Source organism: Amblyomma americanum, chromosome 1 (assembly GCF_052857255.1).
Source record: "Amblyomma americanum isolate KBUSLIRL-KWMA chromosome 1, ASM5285725v1, whole genome shotgun sequence".
Lineage (NCBI taxonomy): Eukaryota > Metazoa > Arthropoda > Arachnida > Ixodida > Ixodidae > Amblyomma > Amblyomma americanum.
The window spans coordinates 158,097,481-158,113,157 of NC_135497.1; the positions used below are offsets into that span (position 1 = coordinate 158,097,481).

Genomic DNA, 15,677 nt, shown 5'->3' on the forward strand with positions numbered 1-15,677 from the left:
CCGACGGTGCAGTGTTGTGACCAACTCTGGAGGTCTGTCGCAAATGGTCTGCGACGACACCGACGCACCGCTCTGTCGCAACACGTCGGAAATCGCGCAGCGCTGCGGCTACAGTCGCATCATATGAAACAGCCTTAAGGCTGCTGCTGCTGCCGTGGCTCCATCGCGTCGTTAGTGCGGGAAAAACCATGCGCAAGCTTTTCACTTCTCGCGGAGGCCACCAGGAGCGCTGTGAGCGAGTGTGACATCACTGCTCGTCGTTGAGGAAGCGGTGTCGAAAGTTTCCGTTGCGTACGGGGGCCTCTGGGAGCGGTGAGGAGTGAAGCCTCTAAGTGGATGGCACAAAGAGCGGGCGCTGTCGCATTTAACTCTAGGGAGGAGCTTAAGCATCTTCCAGTTTTTTTTTTTAAACACATCAGAGCTACACTTTGCTCATAGGTGTTAAAGGTAGCATGGTCAGTCACCACCCAGGTTTCTAAAGATGTCATTTTTCACGATCATTGTTGGCACACAAGTGAGACACTGAATCTTGTTCAGGAAAAGGCGCAAATCGCATATCATTAAAAAATTTTAAAAATTATTATTTTATTTTAGCCTACCCTCTTCTCTCAAAAGAGCACTTTGAGACCGCATTCCTGGGGAAGACCGTGTAATCTAGCCCCCAATACGAAAGCTATATACTGCTTCTTCGAGTCGTTTTATTGCCTTGGACTGCTGCCGAAACAGCTAGAAGGTTTCGAGGAAAAAAAGTAGAAACTTAGACTAATTTTGAGTAAAAGAGTTCTGTGGCATTTTCAATAAAGGCGGAATGCAACTTGAGGTAGGTGAGGCTCAAACGTAGGCCCCACGCAGGCGCCGACCGAGGCCATGTAGATCATCAATTACTGCACGCTTGAAAATTGGAAGGACAAAGCCGAAGCTTGAGTGGTCTCACTACCACACAACAACCATCGCCTCACTTCCGAGATCCGTTGGAAACGAAGACGAAGGCGACTTTCGGCAGATCGTTTGGCAAGATAGCTCGGAACTAGTTTGTCACTATGAACCTGTGGCAATCGCTTTCACATGTTTGCTGATGTGTCATCGACAAAGCACATAGAGCAACCCCCTGTGTGCTCTGCTCCGAACCAGCTGCCTACAGCAGTAACGCCATTGGCTGCGCTCCGTGCTGCTCTCAGGGCAACCACTACAAGCAGTGAACGTGCGGTTGTTCAGGCTCCCGTAGATCGCTACGCAGGACAACTCACAAACTCAAGGCTGCGAAAAGATGAAGAAATTGAATTAGTGCCCTTGAGCTCCAGCTGAAAGGCCATGAACTATAGCCATCATCCACTGAAGTTTTTTACAAGAAAACGAGAGCTGCTAGGGTTCCCGTAGTCTTCTAGTCAGCTGGCAGCAGCCTGTAGAAAGTCAGCCCGATATTCTGTCTTAGCGGTCTTGACACCAGCCCAAGAGAAACTTGTTAATCATCGCCTCAACAAGGACAGAAGCCTGATGGTCACAGTGACCCGCTGCAGATCGCCTGTTCGCATTACCGAGTCGGCTGGCACGGCGGTTGGGGCTCGAGTCCCATATTCCTACTCGGCAACACACGAATGAATACCAAACGTCCCTGCCACATGCTCAGGCGAGGAGCTCCTGGAATGCGTGCGAGAGCATGGTGCATATCAGCTAGGAAGCATGTCCGTTATTCCCGTGGCGATAGCTGCGTAATTAGTGAGGTTCGTCAACGCTCTGTCATTTTGGGAACTTTCGAAGTGTTCACCTCTGCCAAAGCGAGTGTGGCTCGGTTTCTCAAATTGTGCTGTGATGGTGTAATGCCTCAGGTCATAAAACCCTACCTTGATGCCTACGCACTGCTCGTCAATTTACCAATCCTGTCCGCTGCAAGGTGTTCGCTGGTGCTCATATTCACAAAGAATGGGCCTCAAGATTGCAGCCTCCATGTTCGAGCCGTGCAGTTTGCATCGTACGCAGCGTGCTCTCAAAAGTAATCTCCAACTATCGCATGTACAGCGATGCGAATAAACATCATAAACCTGCCCCTAACCATGACACGACGTCTGCATCTACGCCATAGCTTCACTGCGATCTGTGACCGTAAGCTAGGAACTTCCAGTCATCGGTTCCCTTTCAGTGACATATTCACAAACAGCTCCCCCTGCCACCTAGCGCAAACCACCAATTCACGTTGCGACCAATGTGGGTCATTTGAAACACCTAATTTTGCTCTACTACTGTACTGAGAGCTGTACTAAGAGCCCATTCTTCATTGCATTATTGGAAGTACGTATTACCAGTTAAAAACAACACGCTCAAGTGCCACGGAAACTGGCAACCGTGTTGGGTTTTTCGCCTGCTCTTCGCAGCAATGCCGAGCTTTGGGCCTCTTATTTAACATTGGCGTCTCAGTGAAAAAACTTTCGATTCCTTTACCGGTGCCGCGCACGCATGAAGCGCGGCACGGTTCAGAACTTGAAAGGGGGGGGGGGGGGTAGTCAGAGACTGTACACTCTGTTCCAGTGTGATATTTTATTACCACCATTCTTATTTTTTAAACTTTTTCCCCTTTGTGGTTTATGCCCGTACTTTCGCTATGGGGCCTTCCTTTCCCTACTCCGTTTCCCGAAGCAGAGCAGCATGTCGGCAGTTTTTGAATGTAGGAAAAAAACCTCTGCCCTTAATTATAAAGGTTTATCTCTCTCTCTCTCCCTGTGCTGAAAACTCTCTATGTTCAAGAGAGAGAGAGCTGGGCGTGCTCGCACCTGATGGCGACCTTTCGCTCTTACCGCAGACCCCGGCCACGCCCACTGGAGAGTCCGCTCGGACTGCAGCGGACCGCAGCTGAGAACCCCTACACCATGAAGCCTCGGAAGGCACTGCACCAAACAAGATGGGTAATGGCATGAACAAGGTGAGCGCTTCATTATCCGCTAGTGTCCTGTATGCCACGCCTGCAAGATATTTGCGACAGCAGGACTAGCGAATTAGGGTTGAACTCGATAGATTGCCCAAAAATTGCGCATCTGTCTAGGCGGTTGTCATAAAAAAAACATTGCAACGTTAACTTTGAAATGGTTCTAGTGCCTTAATTGCTAACCTACTACTTCGCGCAAGTTAGCGACAGCTCACAGAAGAAATAAAAAACAAGGAAGAGCTCTGATATCCAGCTCTGTTAACAAATTTTCAGATTTTTTATTGTTTATTTTTAATAATCTGGCTATACATTCTGGCAACCTTTTGTGTACTTACGTTAGGGTAAGAATCGGGCTTACGTGTTTTTAATTCGTTTTTTTACTTGTTTTTCGCCTCATATTTAAGGCAGATAAAACTGACTACGAACGCATATAATTCGTATAGTGGTTTGTTTCTTCATTACTGTCGTTGCACTGATGCTCAGAGTTATTTGGCACTGCGATGCAGCCGAGAAAACACACCGGCACTCACTGAGTTTTTCGTTTCCCGTAAATTTCTGCTTGAAAGTCCAACCATCCGAATCTGGAACACATCGCTGTGAATTATGCTGCCGTCGGCTCTTCGGACACAAATCTGGTGAGGCATATCACTTCTTGGCGCTACGGGCTGCGCAATATAACGACGCTGTTCTAGTTTTATTCTTTTGTAATTCGACACTGGCTCAACTGACGCCACGCTCGCGCTATCACCAATTATGTGCCAGTCAGAGCGGCCGAAGGTACTAACGTAATAGAATCAAAAGGAAAGTAATTGTTAAACCGGCCCACTTTTACATCACATGGTTAGCGATACCAGCGCAGCTTTTTCTAAGCTGGACCAGAATTTGCAGGCGTTACGAAGAGTGGTGCTGTGCTTGCATCCCTGTGATTCTTTTCCGAAAATATCTGATGAAACCCGCATTAATGTCAATATATGTTTAACGGCACAAATTCAGGAATTCTCCAAAGCCGAGATATAACGATTTTATTTCAACAGATATCTCATTTTATTCTTTTCGCCCTACGACATTACCAGATTTCACGCCACGACCTGCGATCACCGAGATCCGCCAGCCGGCGCAACGAACAATGAGAAGGAATAGAACAAAAAAGAAAAAAATTGGCATATTATGCCAACAAAAACAGCACATCACCTTCATAGGGCCGGGGCTTAAGTATTCAGTTAGTTTTCGGAGTGCTGCTTTGACAACGTCTGCGTTCCACCACATATATACCGTAAATCACGAATTTGCTGAAATAAATCTGGGCCAGTGTAATAGAGCGATACAGTTCGAGCTCTATTTCTTTCGTATTTCTCTTTTCGCCGTTCGCTCGAGCTACGCCACGCTCACGCTGTCTCCAAAATCTTAGTCAGCGCGACGGAGTGAAACTACGGTGGAACACCCGACAAAAGAACCGAAAATAAAGTGTCTTAGTCCGTGCCTATAGGTAGCACGACAGGCAAATTATTATTTGCCTGTGGGCTGTTAAAAAGAACTAAAGATAGTAATTCATATTTGAACAGCGCAATAAAACAACGAGACACAACGAAGAATGGATACCACAAGCGCTGACTCGCAACTAGATTTTTATTCACGGCAAATTTTATTCGCAGCCTTAATAAAGATACTAAGAAAATAATAAAATTCAAGTGAAATAAATGTCACATTATGCCTGCCAGATTTCTATCGATTCTAAAACAACTTCTTCAAGACCGAATAATAAATCTATATCGATTCCATCTCTTCTCGCACTGTCGGCCCCGTGTCATCGATCGGCCAGAGGGTGCGGTAGATGATAAGAACGGAGTGGAACCGAAGAAATATAGCCATCACATTATAGCGGCCTGGACGAATATATTTCAACGCGTCTGGTTCTACCCGCAGAATGGAGGTCCCCACGTGAGTAATGCCCGCCGTCGTGGTGGTCCTCTTGTCTTCGTATTCTCGTACTCGTAATTTTCTGAAATTAACCAGCAGGAACTAAAGGCCGTGCATCATTTTGTTAAGCTTACAGGAACCAGAGGTAAGACATGAAAAGCGGCTTATACGCCTTCGCGCTTGCCGCACCAAGGCGGCAGCCAAGCGGCCCATTGTGACTGGCTCGCGCTTTGTGACGTGGGATACGCAGGCGTCAGCGAAACACAAATCGGTCTCACGTGATTAGACGCATGAGCAGCTCTTTTTCTGAACCTGGCCCCAGCCTTGCGACGCACAAGAAGGCTGCGCCGTGCGTGGACAGCGCTGTATAGGAAAGACGTGCGCCTGATCGTGCAGGTACTGCCGGGGGTGTACATCGGCAACTTCCGAGACTCCAAGGATCCCGAGCAGCTCCAGGCCAACAACATCACGCACATCATATCCATTCACGACACGGCCCGGAAGCTGCACGAGGTGAGCGCAGCACGTGCGAGACACGCACTGAGCGCACTTTTTGGTAGGCATTAACGGCACACTGTGTGTCAAGGTTATTTACGAGGGCGTTTAGGTTGGAGATTTTCGGCTATCCGGTCATGGATTCGGAAGAATAAAAACATAAAAAACGTCCTGTAAAGGTGCAAGTGCTGGTCCGGTGTTCTAACCCGGAACAACCGCTTCACCAGAGCAGTCGCTCTACCAACCGAGCTAACCGGTACGGCTATAGCATATGGTGGGGCGAGGGCGAACTGATCAATAATTCGAAGTGAGAACGGTGTTCGCCTAATGTTTAGGGGAATCTCCCAAAGTCGAGTAGATTTATAATAAGAGAGTAATTATTGTGTTTCTGTTTAAGCTGTATTGCATTCCTTTGTAGCCGTGTGGCAGCGCTTGGGTTGGTGCCGATGAGTAACTACTCTCTTATTAGAAATATGCTCCACCTTGTGGGATTCCCCTGAGCATCAGACCTACATGAGCTCAGTTTAAATGCTTTAAAGAGGAAAAATAATGCTTACAAAGTGGAGTGTTTGCTTATTTTCCTTTCCGAGCTGCACACATGAATGAGAAACCGAAAGCGCTTGAGTTAAAATAAGTATAGACAGTTTTTTTTTTTTTCTTACAAAGAAACCTTGGCCAACTGTGAGTAGCCTAGCATTGCTCTTCAGGAATAGTTCACGAAAAGTCTGCGCGATGATCGCTAATAACATAAATGCCAATAAATTGGGTGCGTTAAGTACAGAGGTAAGACGAAATGTCTTTAGAACACTGCGGTGGAAGGTTGCTAACACGTAGCCGCCTAAGAACGTCGCAGCTGCAACAGTGATACTATGCTCCACTCCAGAAGCCTTGGCTACCGAATATTAGCAATATTAACACAAAGCTTGATTCCTTTTGGATTGCAACCAGCAATGTGAAATGTTCAAAAAAAAAAACAGCCGGTATATTTTCAATTTCAATTTGTTTATTTTTAGAGCGGTTACAAACAAAACAAAGAGACTTACAAACAGACAGGCTTTTGCTACGTCTTCGGAAGCCTGCAACACTTCGTTTACAAATAAGTGATCGTGACTGGCGTGACGACTGCCCGCAGTTGGTCGCCCAGCGAGAAATGAAGCGAACACAAATCGCAGGCCAGGTACGAAGGAGTAGCGTGAGAACAACTCTGTAAGCCGTGTCCCCACTAGATAACTACTGCTTCCTTCGAAAATTACTACTTAACGAGTAAATATCTTCTTACGTGTTTATTGGCAAGAACACGAAATTCCGGCCACCTCTTATTTCATTTCTTTTTTCTTTTTTTATTTGCTCAAGAAGCTGGAGCGGGAGCTTTGAAAGAAGTCAGCACACTGCAGGTGAAAGCAACACTTCTCGCGTTTCGTTCGTGACTGCTGACTCTTGCTCGACTGTCATTGCGTGCTTCATGCTACCCTGCTCGCTTCGTTATTGTCAACACCCTCTCGTGGGCAGCTATATATACTCGAAATGAACGATATCAAAGTGCTCCCATTGAGCGCTTTCTGTGCTTGGAACACCGCGCATTTTATCGCTTTCATCCAGTTTATTAGCTCTGCTGCATGAAATTCACTGCCCCTAAACGATACTGTAGGAAACTCTGTATAACCACGATCGTTCTTTCGAAAGGAGAAAAAAAGAGGGTCTGTAGGGAACCGGTTTTTGGGACCAAGCCCACTTCCGCCTGGGAGAAAGACAAGCAAAGCGCCACTAGGGACAAAAAGTTTTCTTCCTTGTTGCTGCCCTACTTTCGCGCCCTGGATGTGCCAGAATGTACGAGGTAAGACTAGAGAGAGAGAGAGAGAGAGAGAGAGAGAGAGAGCGGTGACAGAGAAGGCGGCACGTGTGCGCGAGTGCTCGCTGAACCCGAGCGCGTCACGCGAGCGATCAGCGCCGAGGGCGAGCACGGAACGTCCCGCCGCACACCACGAATTGGCAGCGCACGGTGCCACGCCAGCAATGTCCTTTCGACACGCACAGCCAGCAGCTCGGCTTGGAATCGATACGCGCCTCTAGGGCGCACCACACCGTTCGCCAGCCCGGCGCCGTCGGCAGCTGGAGCATGCGAACCGACCATCCTGCGCTTGGCGCCCGTCACATACAGGGTGTTTCACCTAAGACTATTAGCAATGTTTAAAAATAGGCTTTTTTGAGTTAGAAGAGCTCTCTCTTCGGCATAGGATTGTCAGCGTTGGTGTGCGTCAGAATACAGCTAAGGCGCGTTAACTAGCAGGCTGTTTGAATAATATCAAATAGTTAACTTCTTAAATGCTAATGCTAAGGTCCTCATTTATTGACCGATTTGAAGCCCTCGGTAAATAATATCCATACAAGTTTATAGATTTTCGAAAATGTCATTCTCGTCGCCGCTGCAGCGCAAGAAATTCTGGGGACGCATGTGCGCGAAACCGACACCGCGCGGCCGGAGGAAGCGCTAGCCATGCCTACTTGCAGGTGCCACACACCGGCGCGCCTGTCATGCGCTCCCTGCCCACTCGCCGCTCCCACCCGGGCGCCGTGGGATCAGGTACATAAACATGCAAGGCGGTAGAAAGAGAGCGAAGTGGTTAGAAAGAGAACAGCAGTTGAAGGAAGAAGAAGTAGGTGTATACGCGCTATGCGAGACACATCTCAGGGATCTAGAAGACCCACTATTTATTAATGGCTACGTCTGGGAAGGGAGCAACAGAACAACAACGGATAGGAAGGGAAGAGGAGTAGGTATGCTGATACATCAAGGAACAAATTGGCAAAGAATAAAGTCAACTTGCAAAGAACATGTCTGTTTATCAGGTGCAATTGCCGGTAGAAGAACATGGCTAGGAGTAGTTTATTTAGGGACAGGGGACAAATGCAGGCAAGAGAACAAGGATCTAGTTAAGTGTCTCAATGACGATATAAAACAGTTTGGAGAATGTGCCGATGTTATTCTGCAGGGTGATATGAATGGCCACATCGATGATCTGGATGGATACACAGATTGTAACGGGAAGTTGATGCTAGACTTCTGTGAGCGACACAACCTAATTATTGCAAATAAAGGAACTAAATGCGAGGGACAAATCACGTGGGAATCCCGTAACGGGCAAACGACCATTGACTACTTCTTAATGTCGCAGGGGATCTATAGCAAGCTCGCAATAATGCACATAGACGAAGAAGGTAAGTACAGCTTCGGAAGTGATCATAAGCGTATTAGTCTACAGTTGGGAGCCCTGCTCAAAAAAGAAATGCGGGGAAGTCAAAAAAAGAACACAAAACTAAATGACCAACAAATAGCGCTGACAGCGGCCGGCATGAAGGAAGCAATAGAGAAACATCCCATGGAAAAATGGGATAATAATCAGAACTACTCATTAGTACAAAAATAAAACAAGTAAAAGGAGTAAACCGCTGGAGAGGAAAGAGGAAGCCACAAAGCTGGTGGAATAACGAAATTAGAGAGGCCATCGAACAACGACGGTTGCTTCAAGGTAACACAGAGAAGCAAAGAGGGCGCAGTTATCTGAAGAGGAAATAGGCCGAAAATGGGAATCTTATCGACAAAAGACACATGTGCAGGTCCTCGTCCTGGCTAAAATAAAGCAGTTCTGTGATCGCTGGCTGGCTGAAGTACGCGATGCAACTAAAGGGGGGCAAGAAAATTCTGGAACCATATAAGCTGGCTGGGTAAAGCTAATCACAGAAAGCAGGAACAGATTCACGACGCCGAGGGAAAATGTTTAGAGGGAGATGACGCTATGAACTACATTGCGTCAGTTATAGCGGAGTCATTTAGGAAAGACGATACAGCAATCGCCCCAAATGAGGAAGCAACGCAGGATAGTACAATAAAAAACAGCTTAGAACTGACCATTCTTATGTGGCAAAAGCCGGCAGAAATTATTCTAAAATGCACGTCCGCAGGGATAGACGAAATTCCAATCAATTTAATTAATGAACTTGGCCCAACAGGCAAGAACACGCTGATAAAAGCATTGGAGGCAGTCATAACAAATAAGCAAATTCCGCACAGCTGGAAACAGAGTAAAATGAATTTGATTTGTAAAGGGAAATGTGATAAGACGAAAATGAAATCCTTCCGACCGATTACGATAACATCAGTTACATACAGGCTGGCGATGCAGGCGGTGAAATTAAAAATGCAGCCATGGGTAGAAAGTAGTAGAATGCTCGGAGAACTTCAGAACGGGTTCAGAAGTGGTAGGCGCTTAGATGATGGCCTGTTCGTGCTTACCCAGTGCATACAAATAGCTAAAGCGGAAAACAGACCTCTGTATTTAGCCTTCCTAGACATAAGCGGTGCATACGACAATGTGAACAGGGAACTCCTGTGGAACATATTAAAAGATGAAGGCATCGGTCATGAGGTAATTGATTTTCTACAGGAAATATATCGAGAAAATAAAGTTGAAATAACATGGGAAGGAATTAGGAGTACGACAACTGTCGAGGTACACAAAGGATTAAGGCAAGGTTGTCCTCTATCATCGCTGCTGTTCATGCTTTATATGATAAGTATGAAAAGAAGGCTACAAGGGAGCAATCTAGGTTATAACCTGTCGTACAGATTAGGCGGAAAAGTTGTCGAGCAACGACTACTGGGTTTAATGTATGCGGACCATATTGTACTGTTAGCAGATAGCCAGGAAGATTTGAAAACTCTGGTTACTTGCTGTGGAGATGAAGGAGACAGTCTAGGTTTCAGTTTAGCGCAGGTAAGTCCGGTGTGATAATTTTCAACGATACACCTGATCAGGAGCTTACAATACAATGCCATGAAATACCCCGAGTGGCCGAATACAAATATCTCGAGGTATGGGTAAACGAAGGGAAGATGTACACGGAAAAGCACGAGCAGTCTCTCATTGCAAAAGGGCGAAGGGATGCCGGGATAATGAAACATAGGGCATTGTGGGGGTACAACAGGTATGAACTACTGAGAGGTATTTGGAAAGGAATAAAGGTTCCGGGGCTTGAGGGCAGAAGTTCAGTCGAGATTAGAAGTAAATCAGAGAGCTGTTGGAAGATTAGCACTAGGTGCCCACGGGAAATCCACAAACGAGGCAGTGCAGGGGGATATGGGCTGGGCATCGTTCGAAGCACGTGAAGCTCAGAGTAAAATACTATACGAAGAACGCCTGAGGAAATTGGACGATAACAGGTGGGCAGCTAAGGTATTTAAATACCTATGCAGAAATAGCGTTGACTCACAATGGCGGAAAATAACTAGGAAGCTAACCAGTAAGTATGCCAGACACGAGGACGGAAAAAGACAGAGCATTAAACGACAGGTTGAAAACGCGGTAGGTAAAGATTGGAAAAATTGAATGGAAAAGAAGCATAGTGTAGAACTATATCGATACGAAAACAGCAGATCTGGAAGGAAGCGTTTTATGCTAACTAAAGAGGCAGTGTCCTACTCTTTGAAGCTAAGTCAGGATGTTTTCGAACGCCCAGCTATAAAAAGAAATTTAACGATGGCACATGTGCTGTGTGTGGTAAATCTGTAGAAACAATAGAACACCTCATTCTAAAATGTGATAGTATCCATCCCGACGTCGATGCAGGCACAGTCACTTTTCCTGAGGCCCTAGGGTTTAGAGATAAGAATGGTCATGTAAATAAATCTGCGGTTGAAATTAGCAAAAAGCGATTGGAGGACTGGTGGTACAGAAGCAGAGGTGGCATAAGGTTAAAAGTGTAGGAAGACGTGTTTAAGGAAAATGGCGAATTTTAATAACTTTGAACACAGTTAAACAAAAATAATGGGTAAAAAAGCTGGACATGGCGGCAACTGCCATCACTTCGTTTCAAAGGGGACGCTTCTACCTTCCATCCGTCCATCCATCCATCCGTGGAAAAAGCACGTGACACCCACGCCGCTGCGCGATGAGAATGCCATTTTTGAAAATCTGAAAACTCATATGGATATTACCTATGGTGGGCGACAAACCTCTCAATAAATGAGGAGCCTGACTGTAATACGTAACAGTTTAACTATTTAATATTCGTTAACCAGCCTGCTCCTTAACATGTTTTAGCCCTATTCTGATGGCGCACACCGCCGCTGGCAATGCTATGCCGAAGGAGTGGTCTTCTATCTCCTAGATGAAACAACCTGAATGTTGGGCAACATTCGCAAACAGCGTGGCTTGTGATTGGGTAGCACCTCGGCAACTTGGTTTTACTAATTTTATTATTCTTTTTTTTCTGCGCGGGCCAGTCGTTGATTACCCAGATCGTTTCCACATATGAAGGGCTCAAATACATACCCAGCTTAAAATATGTATTCATGATGGTAACATTTGCTCCGACCGTTTTTATGTGCGGGTCGAAGAGGGTCAGTAGGTCGGGAACCCCACCACTTTCGAAGTCATACAACCGGATTGATGGCATGGCCCCAAACAGGATCCAATTTTATGCAACCAAGGTTTGAGAAAGCTTTCCATTGCAAACTAGCAGCTACACTTATTTCTTTATTAACTGAAACTATTGTTTGCCTCCCTTCAACATGTTCAAACTCTGGGCATTCACATAGAGCACATTCAAAATGAGACTGCGCACTAGGATGCACATGTAAGTCAGGGGCATTACTCTCGTAGCTGTTCAGTTCACTCTGCCTATTGAAAGCTTTCGCAACAGAGGTTCTCAAATAGCCGCAGATTAAATTCCTGGACTTCTCTGCAAACCACGTAATGCCGGTGCGTTGGCCCCCTGCGTCCTTGGGGACGCAAAAAAATACGAGAAACAAAACTGCGCCATATCGAGATTGGTGTTCAATCGAATCAGAGAGAGAAAAAGAAAAGCTTCGAGTACAGAGACCACGGTTTCCAATCTCTCCGCAGCGTTTGCACGCTATCATCGTGTTACTGAACATCCATTAGGACTTGAGCCAACGCTATGTCGCTTACATCATCTCCACTGTCGAACACAGAAAATAGCGATTTTTTCGTTGCGTGAAAGCCGCTTCAGAGGTGCTTGTTTGAGATGAACGAGGTTGACTTTTTTCAGAGGGTCCTGATTGCCAAGTTTCTTAGAACACATGGGGGGGGGGGGGGGGGGGGGGGGAATGTGCTCGCACCCGTAGCTGGACGCCAGCGCCAGAATGTTGTCATTTTAACAAGTTGTCATAGAGAAAGACTCGGACATCTGACTGAGATTTTGACAGCTGTTTACAGCATCACGCTGCAGCGTAGCACAGGTTTCGAAAATTAAAATGGTAACGCAGTGACTCTCTCATGAAGGCATCTAAGCCCAAGCATGTGGAGGAAGTAAATGTTGACAAAGTGCTCTTGGAGGCCGAAGGAAAAGCCCAACCGACGAGAGCCATCGTAAAAGGATTAGATAGCAGGGCTGCGAAACCTTGTGCTTGTTTTGGCACTCTTCTTTTCTTTCTAGAAACCCATCTTTTTCATCTTTGTTCTTTTTTTCTAAACAAGGCGATCTATTTTTCGTTGTTTGAGAAAGCTCGAGCTAAGAATAGCATTTCATAAAAAAAAAAGATATTCTGGCGCAGAATTTCTCCCAGTGGTGATTCTTCTCTTTTCCGTGCGTGCGTTTTCCACTTCGGGAGCTCAGCGAAAGAGAATTTAAGCGATCGTCTAGAGTCAAGACTTGCGAAAGATATTTGAGACGGCTTTATTTATCGCGGCGCGACGCGACCAATCCGGCCGAGCTAACAAAACAAGCATGGAAAACCACGTCAACCCTCTACATGGTCCGACAGCTTTCTACTTACTGGCCCCGTGAATTTCGACGCAGCACGGAACGGCTAGGCGTCGCTTCTACCAGCCGTTTATAGCGCAGTCGTGCCTGGCTAAATCTGTGCAGCGCGGGGGAGAAAGCTGGTCCCAGCTAATTGGAAACCGTACTGACGTAGCATCTCGTATACGCAGGGGTGATTCGACATTGGCCGACTCCGGTGCTACTGCCAATGACGACAACGAGCAAACGGCGGCCAATCACAGCCCATTATTACATGTTAGGGTGGTCGCTTCATTTCTTTGTATTTGTGACCAGGGAGCTGCTTACTTGACGGCAGCTCTAGCTCCCCCGGCGTTGCACAGATATGGTAAGACACGGCATCGCTCCTTCTTTGGTGCGTTAGAGATTCTCGGGCGCTTCACTCGCTCGCTCTATCTGTCGATGCGGTCTGGACACTTGACCTGGCCACTCATACCGATCTGTGTCAACTTCAGGGAGCGCTTGGAAGGAAGCGGCCGCAAGCCACTCGGTCAGCATCAAAGGAATGCAGCACCGGAGCGGGAATGAGGACCATTCGCGGAATTCGGCCTCAGAGGCACGTAAGGGCGCCGCTTGTCCGCTCAGACAGATGACGCCGGTGGGCGCAAATGTAGAGAGAGGGGCGCAACACGTGGACGAGAGAATTCGTGATTCAGCTCGCTGAAGCGCTCCTCAGATGGCTGGAACGCGCGTTCCGAAGCCCGGCCGAGCCATTCGCCTAACGGGGTGGGCTGGTAAGAATGCGAAGGCACCCGTCGCCGCTTTGAGCGTGCCAGTTTGCCGCGAGGGCCGCTTTTCGGCGTTTTTGCTTCTTTCTCTCTCTGTTGCATCGTTCCTGTATACGTGCGCACCTGCTCCCTAGGTGCTCTAGGAATCGAAATCGGGTCCGAAGATTGCAGACGGAGCGCTCTACCCCAGCGCCCTTATCCAGATTGTTTTTTTTTATCTATTACATGATAGGAGAGTAACAGAAACAAAATATCACGCTACAGAAATTGAGCAGCCAAGTGGATGGGTATTATAGGTTGCCATTAGGATGTATTTACGAAGAGGACGGCAGCAGTCACTGAGACCAAGGAAGCCATAAGGGAGTGTTATATTCTTTCTATTGTGGCGATGTTGACTGGACCGGAAAGAAATCAACTGCGCAGTCATTTTAGATAGGATCTTATTCTTTTTATGAAAGAAGTAGAAAATATGGAATGACTATTACACCCCTGCTAATGCGGGAGATCAACTCTAACTGGTCCACTTTGTGCTTTTTCGATTCTACTTGTTTTTTAATGCCGCTGCCAAGCATGAGTGGGCGACGATTGTGTTTCTGTTTTGAGAGGATTAGAACGCGTGCTTTGCGGCGTGAGAAATGGGTTGGCGCGGACATGAGTTGACGTGCAGCGCGTTTGCGGGCAGCGTCTTGAGAGCGCTCGTCCTCTGTTCATCCCGCTGCACGTTTGTGGCTCTGGCCTTCCGCATACGTGCAGCGTTCAGAGACCGACGCTCCATATCGGCCGCATCCATGGCTCTCCCGCAACACGAGGGATGTGCCACTTCGCCCTTGGCGGCTTTATCGTAACTTCTGCGGCGGCTACTGCGCAGGGGCGTAGAATTCCGCACCATAGCGCTTAGAGTAATATATTGTAAACTGGATAAGAGAGGACACTCCCGTAGGCCCCTGCGGCCGACTTTTGTGCTCAGCGCACATAGCGGAGGCGAGGAAGCGCACCAGTCTTAGTGAGCGCCGCAGCTCGCCGCCAAATCTCGGAGGCCACAATTTCACAAGCCATACCAGCAGCAGCTTTTTTTTTTTGTGTATGTGCAACGCCATCTGGCGGAGGCGTGGAAAGCCAAGTTCAGCCGCGTAAGTGCCCGAGTGTCCACTCTTAGCGTTTGATTTACTTTATGATACAACCATTTTAGAATGTTATCTTGAGCGCCGTTTCAAGGCATTTGGCGCGTTCTTGTTGCGACTGCGCGCCCCACCTGATAGCCATGAATTTAGCGCGATGCGCGAGGCACCGGATTTATGCACGGGGTGCTCACGTGATGGTCACGACGACGATGACTATATTACTATGTGGAGGCCGGGAGCCCTTGCTTTAGTAGCTAGCGCTGTAAAAGACAACCCGCTGACGATGGCATGTATAGTAAATTAGGTGAACAAAAAGCTCCATCCATCCACTCACACTGAATACTCAGGGAAGCATGCACGTGCGAGTAATGACGGTGTTGATTCGAATGGCAGTCCTCCTCCCTTCTCCCCCTCTCCCGTTACCCTTCCCCTTTACCCTTTTCTCACTAACAAGGGCGCTGATTTAGAACAGCAGCACAAAACTATGGCATGATTCAGACGGTTACTATTGTACGGTTCTACGTCGATATTTCTCACAGCACGGGCTACCGTGAGACGAGGCGAGTCCATCATTTTTTTCTCGCGTGGGCGCAGGGAGGGTGGGGCGCATGAGCCCGGTTATTTTTCACCTCCCTTCCTCCCCAGCTCCTCTTGTTACGCCTCTGGAATCTGCCCTGTAATATAGAATGATACGAGACG

The 15,677-nt window shown here is 47.3% G+C and overlaps 1 protein-coding gene across 1 annotated transcript in view; it reads left to right on the plus strand.

Annotated features, from left to right (window-relative positions):
- The window catches only part of LOC144114028 (dual specificity protein phosphatase 22-like), a 57,692-nt gene that overhangs the window by 11,883 nt on the left and 30,132 nt on the right, over positions 1-15,677 (plus strand). The window contains exons 2-3 of the mRNA XM_077647467.1: positions 2,795-2,914; positions 5,231-5,347. Of these exons, the coding sequence (XP_077503593.1) occupies positions 2,894-2,914; positions 5,231-5,347 (138 nt within the window). The 5' untranslated portion in view covers positions 2,795-2,893. The remainder of the gene's footprint in view (positions 1-2,794; positions 2,915-5,230; positions 5,348-15,677) is intronic.